The sequence below is a fragment of the Periplaneta americana genome, chromosome 13, assembly GCF_040183065.1.
Source record: "Periplaneta americana isolate PAMFEO1 chromosome 13, P.americana_PAMFEO1_priV1, whole genome shotgun sequence".
Lineage (NCBI taxonomy): Eukaryota > Metazoa > Arthropoda > Insecta > Blattodea > Blattidae > Periplaneta > Periplaneta americana.
Genome location: NC_091129.1, coordinates 102,300,475 through 102,312,936, shown reverse-complemented (window position 1 = coordinate 102,312,936; position 12,462 = coordinate 102,300,475). Strand labels below are relative to the sequence as shown.

The window sequence follows — 12,462 nt, the reverse complement described above, 5'->3', positions numbered from 1 at the left end:
AGCATGCATTTGGTTTCACGAGATAACGAGTGATCTATATTCACCTCTCCACCCCCGCCCGTTATCTTTCTGCTATCAAGATAACTTGCGAGGACAATACCTGCTCCATACAAATACTGCAAGTCATAGGCGCCGACTTTTGATTTTTTCAACTGGTGCTCACACTTTGGTACTGATATAAATCACTAAAAATAAAATAACGCTGCATATTTTAAACTTTGGACGTTTTAACAGATTCGGTAAGTAATGTCATATTAACCTAAAGTCTGAGGGGGAATTGCTCTCTCATAATTTTTTATGAAATAAGTTGAGGCAAATCTCAGCAAAACAAAAACTGAAATTGTAAGAGATTTTTAATATACACATGTAACATAAAAAATTAATAATGATTAATATATCTTATACCTCTGATTGAGGTTCTGGTTGATATGTACATCTATTATCAGGCAGAACATCTCACTTGACGATATGTGTCAGAGGAAACAATTGTTTGTATGCATCTGAAGTCTGATTAGTGGAATATGTAGCTAATCGGCGATGTATGCATTTAAGAGGGAAAGGAACTGACCATTCTAGTTTTCATTGTCTATTTTTTTAATTAAAAGCACAACAATAATTAAACCAGTTGAATTTCCATTTAATTATGATGAAGTATATTATTTAACTTCCTCTTCCTCAATGATGCAATAAGTTACCACACAAGAGTCACCACTCTAGCGTTTGCACGTGGAGCCCGCAGGCCTACTATGAAGTGAGGATATCGGGAAATTACTCCTTTTCTGCTGAATCATTGCATCATTATTTGAATTCGAACTGCAACTTGTAGGCAGTGATCACTCATCACTCCGCAAAATGTAATTTATAATTATGAAAGAAACACTGAAATCAATTGAACAACCTATCACTGACTTGGTGTTGGCTCTGGGTTTTGAAGAAAATGTCGACAAAAGTGAAAACTAGTGCCGAAATAGCAGCTACCTCAGATAGATAGGACGTTCACTCCTCAATTCTGGCAAGAAGTTAGTCAGTACAGTGATGCCAGAGGCCAAAATACTTTTTTGGAGTTGATCTCGCTAACATTTTCCGTCTTAACCTACCTTAAAAAATAGACTTCGAAACAGATTTGAAACAAATATACTCTCTCTGCTATTCTGAGAGTAAGGTTTGGGTTGAGGCGTCAACATAATGCTATTTACTCATACAAAAATGTTTGCGCACCATAGAAGAAATGAGACAGAGAAGTAGGATGAGATTTACTTTTCCTACACGAGTCTTGTATTTTTTTAATCATGCAGTTTGTTAATTTCTATGCGAGTGTTAAAAATGTATAATGCAGCCATTTTTGGCAAGCCGTTTAGCTTATTTTATTGAGTGAAAGTTGGCAACACTGATTCTAGCTCATTGTACACATGACTGGACCTCGGATTTTTAAGGTAAGCGTTCACTACATCGTATCGTACTCATCGGACGAATCGCAGGATCTGAAAAAGACAATCTTTGCTGTAATTGTTATGTAACCGCGTTCACTACATCGTATCACACGCATCGGCTCTCGGCAAATCCGTCCACGTTTCTCGGATGAGCAACTTTTCCGATGCGTGCGAACGCACTCCACTTAAAATATCCGTTACGTGCGATTCGTACGAGGAGTGCGATACGATGTAGTGAACGCTTACCTTTAGGCTCTAAAAATACTATTTTAGGCTTTTAAAAATGTGTAATACCACATAATATCACTATCGCAAACAGCAAAGTGGATGTAAGAAATATGAAATTAATAAAAGAAATAATGTTATTTCGTTATATTCAATCCACGTTACCAGTATGATACTTTCCATGATTTTTGAACACATTTATCCTGTTCTTGTAGAGGGTTTAGATTCCTTAACAGCAAGGTCGCAGTTACTAGATTTTCTCCATCTTCATTTCCCGTTTTTGGTAACTTTATCACGAACTTACCCTATGACTTATCATCGTAAATATGATATCGTCACCTGAATGCAAGAACTAGGTAACTTGATTTTTCATATTTTGTGACAATGCCTATTTACTTATTTATTGCAGTAAGGAATATGTCTCGTTTTCTTTTACCTATTTGTTATATTGGAAAATAGATGTCGCTGATATCGTTCGATCAGTTGCCTAGTTATTGCATTACATTTTGTGCGATTTTTGCTATGCTATAAAAGAGGTAACTAAAAAACGCAAATTTCGACTTACCTAGTTCTTGCATTCACGTGACGATATGATTTATCGTCCACAACCCATTCGGTCCTGCTGGCCCTTCATATTCCTATATACGAGCCAACATTCCCTTTCTTTACATTACTTTTAACATTTTTATACTAGGCCTATTGCGCGACCAATTTCGTTCCTCACTTTTAATCAGGCCTGGGCGCTAATACCTCATTGAGTCACTGCAGACCACCCTTTAACTCCCCAATCCACCCTCCCCGACTGAGACAGTAATGTTTTTGTGCGGTACGAGCAGACAAGAAGGTTAGTGACGGATTGTATCAGGCGGGCATCATAGCTTTTACGAACTTTCGGCTCTCGCTGGTCGCCCAAAGTCCACCACTGATGCTCAGGGCCTTACTGCGCGTTTGTTTATAAGGCGATGTAAGAGAAAAGGGCATGGTCGGGGATTTCTCCGTCCCTTTCACTTCTACTCTTATGTCCAGGGTTGCACTTATTACTCATATCTTTATTACTCTCTCTCCTTTACCACTTCCTCTCCCCGTTCATTCATATATTTCCTATGTATCAACTACCTCAATGCTATTAATCTACTCCCTTTACATTTGCTATTTGTCCTTCTCCCTTTATCTCCTACCCATTTCTTTTCCCATTTAATCCTTTCTTCTTTTTTCCTTATCCGTCACCCTATTAACCGATTGGTGGATTATCCGACTGTCTCTCTCGCTTTTTTTTTTTTTTGCTGCAGAAAAATACTAAGTACTGTGGAAGATTATTACCATTCTTTACCTTACACAGTATGTAGTAGGAATGCTACCGTTACCGCAGTAGAAACACTTTTGGGAAGAGGTTTTTTCACAACTTTTAAAATAGTCACTATCAGCTTTGAAAGAAAACTGACCCCCAAGAACCTTCACACAACTGCAAACCTATGCATCATTTAGTCATTCTGTGCAAAATGTTCAAAGAAAACGTGTTGAGCTGTTTGGGAAAGGAAAAACTGTGGCTCATAGCGCATCAGAATACAAGATTGGCATTAGAAATGTGCGCAATTTAATAGAATAAAACAAAGTAGTACGTATTATTGTATTTCACTGTTTTCATTATTTATAACCAGCATAACATTGTATACTGTGTAGTAAGAAGACACCAGTAGTTGCAGTATGGTAGAAATTTCAAATTATGAAACCAAGTATTATATGCTTAATTTATGAAAATATTTTATGGTACGGATTATCCGATTTTTTCGATTAACCGTTCAGTCCACCCCCTTCATTACCACGGATAATAGAGGTTCTACTGTACAATTAATAACTCTGTTTTACTATTCCCAGTATATTTCCATTTATTCTTTACTTTATTTCTCTCTCCCCAGTCTTCTCCTTCTCCATATCAACGTAAATAATACAATATCCTTTGCGTATGTGCACCACCAAAACTCTCAGTACTCCACCAGTGTTGCCAACACGGTGGTTTTCTCACTAAATCTAGTTTTTTTCTAACTCTGTCGGTGGGGAAAAATTATTGAACGGTGGGCAGTGGGAAATCTAGTTTTTTTTTTCGCGCTCAGGTCAGTGGAAATTTGTTTTTCCCTTAAACAACTAAACTCGACTTTGTCCTGTATTAGCATTTCTCTCGTCTGTAGTAAAGGGGAAGTCCCGAATCATACATAACACGTGGAGGCACCACACCATGTTTTAACAGAGGTTTTTGGTGTGAAGTTTTTCAGTAGTCTATAAAGATGATCCAGATATGAACCCATTCAAAGAATTAGCTGAATTCGCACTTTCTATGCTCTGTCTTCTCTGAGAACATACTAGAAAGGCTGTTTACCCAGATGAATATAATTAAAACCAAAATTAGAAATAGAATGGGGGCAAAGGTATCATGGTCAAATTTGACAGTTAAGACTGTAATGAGACGGCGTGATAAATGTTGCCATGATTTTGTCTTGCCTGAACACATTGTTAAAAAAATCGGAACAATGGAAACATAAAAACCAGAAACTGCAGGTGCTTCAACTTCCACGATTACGGCTGAAATTTAAGAAGAAGACGATGATAATGAATCTCTTCTTTTGTAGTTTCGGTAAATATTTAATCATTATTTATAGACTTATTACTATTTTTTAATATGTAATATACATCTAAAAATCCAGTGGGTTTTATGCTATATTTAGTGGGTTTTTTAAGCGTTTAGTGTATTTCTGCAAACTGGACTTGGCAACGCTGTATTTTACATATTTTTTTAAGCATTTACTAAGAAGTGGTAAACGTATGCGTATCTCTGCAACGACCGACTGAAGCTTATTCAGAATCAATAAATAAGACTTTAAACTTCGTGGGATATAAATCAGCTGCAATGATTTCGTCATCTGTCTGTTACTCAGGAGAAGACGAGTGGAATGGAAGTGACGTTTATGATAACCATCACTCACATAAGCATCCCAGCAACCAGGTAGAACTCATGCCGGAAACATTAGCGAAAATATGTACGCTGTATGGAAATTAAAGAATAGTAATTATTTCAGTAAAGCAGCTATTAATAATTTCTTACTCGAGTACAAATTATACATAATAGCTTAACTTTTCACTTCTTAAGCACAAGAGCAATGACTAGGTAGTGTAGCAACTCATTAAATCTGGATATTTTTGTTAATGAATAATGTCTAACAGGAGAAGTAAACATTGTCGGCAGGCGATGAGAGAAATATAATTGCAATTCAACCAATGACAGAGGTCTCAGTCCACGCTTGTCTTGAAGTTGAGAGGGGATAAAACGCTTCAGACCGCCCAACTTCAAGTCTAGCGTGGAATGAGACCTCTATCATTAATTGAATAGCAATTATACTTCTCTCGTCTGCCGGCAATGTTTACTTTTCCTATCAGACATTGTGGAACAAAGTACAGAAAGGTAAAACAGCATTCATGCAGGGACGTCGCTATCTGATAAGTAGGGCTCGGGAGTTGATGAAATATCATCTTGTTTCTGAGACATCACAGACAATGCAGAATGCAATAGAAACTCGTTTCACTTCAACACGAACTAATATAGCCTACTTTCGTTTAGCATTTTCTTGCATTTTTCGATCTTTTATTGTCTAGTGTTCATTCTTTTTTGGAAATGTTCTACTTTTTGTTGCATTTTTTTCTCATTTTTGCTTATGAAGGGACTTTTTTACGGTGTAGCCGTAGTCTATATTTGAGAACATACGGCAGATTGATTACGCAATTCGATTTTCCTTATGGTTACATCAATCTTGATTCCTGATCACGTGTGTTACGTGCTTCCTCCATTCAACGAAACAGAAAAAATACTACAGCCGCAGTGCCCGCAGTCAGCATATTCTACCACACAAGTGAAGACGTAAGAAATGCCGAAAGTATAAAACAAAGCAGACAAAGTTTTTTTGCGATAGTCTAGTTTGGTAAAAAACTATTTTCCACACGTGGAAGTATACCATTTTGTTTGTATTGTACTATTAAAATCAAGTTTTTTTTAATTGTAATGTCATATTTTAAGAATTTTAAGGTACTTTTATAGTCACTTTTTTTTGTGATTTTTAGGTCATCAACTTCCGAGTCCTACTGATATGATAGCGGCGGCCCCGATTCGTGCAATCTGAAGATATGCGTCCACTGATCACATTGCAAGAATCGTTTCTTGGAAAATGCGAACAAATTCCTTGGCAGAGCAACTCTTTCGGCGCGTGTGGCGCGTAATGATGACGTCATAGGCGAATTCAGGTTAGTGAACGATACCACAAGAAACGGCCGTCCGCATTTTCTTCTCCAAACACAGGATTTCTAACTGGCAAGCTGACAAGTGCAGGATGACGGCACTCTTATCACAATTGTTCAAAATTATGACGAATTATTTAATCTGAAACATCTACATTACAGCAAGCATCAACGTAGGAATGATATATGAGAAGAGTAATTACTTCAAGGAGAGACGTAAATTTTTTATGGGTCATTCGATAACAATTAATAAAAAAATTAAAATTATCTTCCATTAAATCCGGAAATAAAGTATGAAATGTCTCATGGTCTAATCTTTTACTGTAAACGTTCTGCACACAAAATCGTTTACAACACATTAGCAACAATGGAATCCATATAATTTATTTATTTATTTACATCTGCTTCACAAACAATACATTACAAAGAAAAGGCCTACAATTTAAATTATTTAGATATCAGTAGTGCATAAAATGATGAGCACAAAGAGTAAACAAATTTTATGAGCTCGTGGAAATGATAACTATCGACTTCGCCTCGGACGCAAGAACTTTGTATCCGCGGATAAAATCCAATTTCACTCTCATATATACTAAAAATTACTATTATTTAGACCATAACTCTTTCATTTGGAATTTACTTCACGTCTTCTCTTGTCTTAATGATACATAAATTAACAATACTTATGTTTTCATTGGATACATCATTTATAATACTTCATATTTAATTAGTTTACTTTCGTTTCATTTCTAAAGAGTGTCCCAACAAGAATGCAGGATTTAATAATGTGAATAAATGCAACAAAAATAGATAACAAATGGTAACAGTGCCGCCAACCCAACAACAAGACAATGATGCAATATCCCAACAATGTCTTGTTGTTGGGTTGGCGGCACTATTATCTGTTCTGTTATCTGCTTTGTTGCATTTACTTACATTATTAAATCCGGCATTCTTGCTGAGTCACACTTTAAATGTTGTGTAAATGGAAAATGAATTGTACGTAATTAGTAATAACTAGGCTTGTAATGTTGGGGACCGATTACACAAGTTGACTGCAGCATGGTACATGGGCCGGGGACGTGAGCTAGTACGAGGACATTGACTTGGTTCTGCGAACGATTACGCGAATAACAAGGTGCACATAAAGAAATCTGGACAGCTCTAAAAGCACTTAAATATACGCTACATAGCATTACAAAGATATATTTTTACGTACCGTACCTTTCGTTAAGTGCAGAAGAATTATCATAGAATTATTCGTGGGTCCTTTCTTTTCTTGTGCTACAATGTCTCTGTATATAATATCGTTTGTCACTTCGTATGTTTGTATTACATAATTTACATGTAACGTTCCCGCCATTCACTTCAAAACACTCACCAAATTCCGCTGCAAAAATATGCGCTTGAGAACCTTTAACCTTCGGCATTATTATTCAGCAGGTACACTGTTTACGCATGCTAGAATACTGACTGGTGAAGGGATAGTCGACTTGAAAGCACTGTAACGCACCCTATCGGTCCCAAACATTACAAGCCTAGTAATAACAATGAATCGTAATAGACATTAAGATCGTATGAGGAGACTAAGAGGAAGACAGAAAATAGGGAAGATTGGAGCATGCTGGGCTTTCAGTGAAATACCTGCCCTTGGGCAGAAAACTATGAATAAATGAATCGAACGCTAGTTAATAATAATACTGAATATTATAAAAATTCACATTGACAAGAATCTAGCAATTTCAATGGTCTGCTACACAAGAAAGGATGTTTTTCCAAATTACAAAAATGTCCACCGAATATTTCTTCCACTCTCACCAAATCTGAATGCTGCTGTAACTGCTCCTGACTCTAGGACATAGGAAGACTTTTTTTTATCTCACCATAACTTGCAGAACCGCTCCAGTGTCCATTCAGCCTCCTATTAAATTGAATAACGAGTCTCTTCCGGGAGTGAAAGGCGCCCGGAACAAGGTACTGACCACAGTGCCACATTGGTCAACCTCTTGGTCTAAGTCTAGTCTCTGGTGGCTAACGACGATGGCTCCTAATTAAGATGTTTCGGGTTAGATTTCTATCTCTGCCTAGGGATTTGTTCTTGATATGTATGACCTGGGTATTTGTGTTGCCCTTAGATTTAAGTTAGATTTAGATAGATATGAGTTATGAGGGAACTGGAACACACATATTACTAACAATATCAACTCTTGACAATTCCCTGCCACGTTTGTAGGCTGGTACCTTATAAAGCAGTTCAAGTTATACCATAAGGTGGAAGAGAATTACTACTTTCAAGTTTTGATAATACAATATAATAAAACATCTGATTGCAAGATATTCTTCGACATGTCTGTTACGGTATCATTCCACCTTTTACTAGGTCGTCCTAACGTTCGCTTTACCTCCGGGCCTGCAATTAGTTGTATTTTTATTCTTTGTTTTCAGGTCCCAAAAAAGCTGTGCTGAACAGAGATCACTACAGATTATCATGAAATCTACAAGGATCAGAATTGGAAGAAAAAGCACATTCTCGGCTTCAGTGCATACAATTAACTTCCGTAATAGTACCTTTTATGAATGTTGTTTCGTAGAAGCTGGTATTTCCATGCAAAATACTTACAATGCGACTTCACTTTTTCCCAAATTTCTTCGCTTAAGTATGCACCTGTCATTTCTTGTAAGGTAGAAAGATAATTTTTTGTGTTCAAGAACGTGCTTCAAACAATTGAGCTTAAGTGAAGAAAATCTGAGAAAGAAATCATTTGTAGTACGTTGTTTCAAAATAAAATAAAAATACACAACGTAGAACTCAATTTTGGTAGTGCATATTTTTACAGTTTTTTCGCGTCATTGTGAGTGTTTTTTCATATGATAGTACACGTTTTAATACTTGTTAGCGCATGGAAATCTGGGCACTAATACTAATAATAATAATAATAATAATAATAATAATAATAATAATAATAATAATAATAATAATACATAATAGAAATGGTTTTTAAGGAATCCAAGGTTCATTGCCGCCCTCACATAGGCCCGCCATCAGTCCCTATCCTGTGCAAGTTTAATCCAATCTCTATCATCATATCCCACCTCCCTCAAATTCATTTTAATATTATCCTCCCATCTACGTTTCGGCCTCCCCAAAGGTCTTTTTCCTTCCGATTTCCCAACTAACTCTCTATATGCATTTCTGGATTCGCCCATACGTGCTACATGCCCTGCCCATCTCAAACGTCTGGATTTAATTTTCCTAATTATGTCAGGTGAATAATACAATGCGTGCAGTTCTGCGTTGTGTAACTTTCTCCATTCTCCTTAACTTCATCCCTTGTAGCCCCAAATATTTTTCTAAGAACCTTATTCTCAAACATCCTTAACCTCTGTTCCTCTCTCAAAGTGAGAGTCCAAGTTTCACAACCACACAGAACAACCGGTAATATAACTGTTTAATAAATTCTAACTTTCAGATTTTTTGACAGCAGATTAGATGACAAAAGCTTCTCAACCGAATAATAACACGCATTTCCCATAATTATTCTGCGTTTAATTTCCTCCCGAGTGTCATTTATATTTGTTACTGTTGCTCCAAGATATTCGAAGTTTTCCACATCTTCGAAGGATAAATCTCCAATTTTTATGTTTCCATTTCGTACAATATTCTGGTCACGAGACATAATCATATATTACTTTGTCTTTTCGGGATTTACTTCCAAACCTATCTCTTTACTTGCTTCAAGTAAAATTTTCGTGTTTTTCCTAATCGTCTGTGGATTTTCTCCTAATATATTCACGTCATCCGCATAGACAAGCAGCTGATGTAACCCGTTCAATTCTAAACCCTCTCTGTTATCCTGATCTTTCCTAATGGCATATTCTAGAGCGAAGTTAAAAAGTAAAGGTGATAGTGCATCTCCTTGCTTTAGCCCGCAGTGAATTGGAAAGGCATCAGACAGAAACTGGGCTATACGGACTCTGCTGTACGTTTCACTGAGACACTTTTTAATTAATCAAACTAGTTTCTTGGGAATACCAAATTCAATAAGAATGTTACATAAAACTTCTCTCTTAACCGAGTCATATGCCTTTTTGAAATCTATGAATAACTGATGTACTGTATCCTTATACTCCCATTTTTTCTCCATTATCTGTCGAACACAAAAAATCTGATCAATAGTTGATCTATTACACCTAAAACCGCACTGATAATCCCCAATAATTTCATCTACATATAGAGTTAATCTTATCAAAAATAAAAATGTAACATATTGTAGAATTAAATTTTGATAGTGCACATTTTTAGTTTTTTCGCTTCATTGTGCATATTTTGACACATGATAGTTCATGTTTTAAGATTTGATAGCGCATGGAAATCAGGGCTCTAATAATAATAATAATAATAATAATAATAATAATAATAATAATAATAATAATAATAATAATAATAATAATAATAATAATACAATTGTAGAGAGTGTTGTTCTTGTTTAGTCAGCTGTCAGAAGACAGGTCTGAAACTCACAAGTGATACCAATAAGGCACCACTTATGAGGGAACTAGGCTTGGAGATATTGGGGTAGGATGGCCCGTTCCTTTCTCCCTCCATTGCATACATCACCGATTAGCTGCTTATTACACTAATCAGATTTATGAAAAGTGTGCTTTTAAAAATAACAGGGAATATATCTAAAATACCGTTAAGCCTGTACGTCTCTCAGAATATTAGTCTTTGTGTTAAAAAATGACTTATTGCAAGTTTATATTGTATCTGTATTCTGTGTATATAATAAGAATTAATATAATATGTTCTGAATTTGTGAGATATAGTTTTCCAAGTCATATTTAAAAAAAACTGGGTATGATATAAGTGGGTGTACAGCGGTCAAGGGGTAAAAAATCTTCCAATATAAATTAAATTATATATGTACTTATTGATTCGATGCTGAAACTGATCAGAAAGAGGAAAAGGAATCATATTTTCGTTGGGTTTTACTTTGTTCATAGTAGTTTGATTTTTCTGTTATTTTATTTGTATTTCTGGCGGTGCGGAAGAGAAGGCCTAATGGCCTTAACTACATCAGAATAAATAAATAAAAACAAATAAATATATACAGTAAATTAAAAAAAAAAACCTTGAACGTCAGGCACATGATGACATGTTGTCTTTTCTGTGCCTGATTTGGAACCGTTTTAAATTGAGTTAACGCTGGCAGGCATTTCGCTAAGGAGTTCATCAATTCATGTAAGTGGCGTTAAGTAAAGATTAATCTTAGCTTAGTAAAGGCAATTCGTTTTGGTTGTCTATAATTAGGTTTGCGAGATTTCCGAAAATTTAATATGCAGTTTAATTAAAAACAGAATCAGAAAGGAAAACCCGTGCAACGCCGGGTGCTTTTAGCTAGTATAAAATAAAATATAAATATAAAATGCGTAGGATCCTCTGAATATTTGTCACTGGTCACTGGGAGTGTTGTTACGTTTCAATCATATTTACCAAAGCGTCGTGAGGCAGCATGTTCATGAAATGTGCAGTGACATTCCATTTGTACATGGTGTACCACAAAGTCCCTTGGAAGTTATCTCCGGCATTTAGGAAGACGGCATTAGGCCTCTCTTTCACAAGGCTGTTGACTGCTGTCACGATGCGGGCGAAGCCCCCGACGCAGGAGTCCTCCTGACCTGCCTGACAGGTGCCCGACGAAAGACTGGTTTGTTCAAAGCGGGCGTGGAAGTCGTTAATATGGATCACTGACAATTCGAACAATTCCTTCTTACTTTCGGTAGTCCTTCGGCCGCTCACAAACCCGCATACAACACACACAATAAATAACACTGTTCTAACACGTCCTGTTATCACGAGCACCATTTTGAAGTGAACTCACTGCTCAGGCCTTGATACGACACTCGCACTACCCAATCACAAGTAAGACTGATTCACAGCTGTTATAGGGATAAGGTTATACCCAAACCGTAAGTGGAATACACTACAGATAGGCTAGACAGCTGCCGTAAGTAAAGAAGATAAGAAATCGAATAGGTACTCTTCCTTGAACAATTCTGGGATCTTGTTAGACGTAATTCCATCACAATTATACAATTAAAATTGTCGTCACTTATCTTTTTCAAGGAGACTGGGTTTTCTCTTCGCCATTATTTTCTTTGCCTTGCTTAATCCATGTTTTTCGCAATATATCGCCACAAAATTGCTGCTGTTTTCTATGAACTTTCTTAATGTAGTTTCGGTTAAAGGTTACGGCCAGTTGATTTTTATACAAAGATACGAAAATATCAGCGGACGAGCATGTGAGTGTGCGGAACAGGGACAAGAAATCGGGAAGGACAGGGTGACTAAAATGTAAGAAACGAATATCTCAACTGAAACTGTACAGAATCTACGTCTACAATTTTTTTGCTTAACTATTTTCTTTATAACTTCCTCAACCAGGTTGCCGCCCGTCCCCATTTCAGCGGAAGAGTACCGTTATCGACTCTCTTGTCCCACTATATCAGTCGTTAACTGTCCAGA

General features: G+C 36.5%; 1 protein-coding gene across 1 annotated transcript in view; it reads right to left on the bottom strand.

Moving 5' to 3' along the window:
* The window catches only part of LOC138712176 (apyrase), a 34,165-nt gene extending 22,044 nt beyond the window's left edge, over positions 1 to 12,121 (bottom strand). Inside the window, exon 1 of the mRNA XM_069843672.1 lies at positions 11,431 to 12,121. Within this exon, the coding sequence (XP_069699773.1) occupies positions 11,431 to 11,802 (372 nt within the window). The 5' untranslated portion in view covers positions 11,803 to 12,121. The remainder of the gene's footprint in view (positions 1 to 11,430) is intronic.
* Between the last annotated feature and the right edge of the window lie 341 nt (positions 12,122 to 12,462).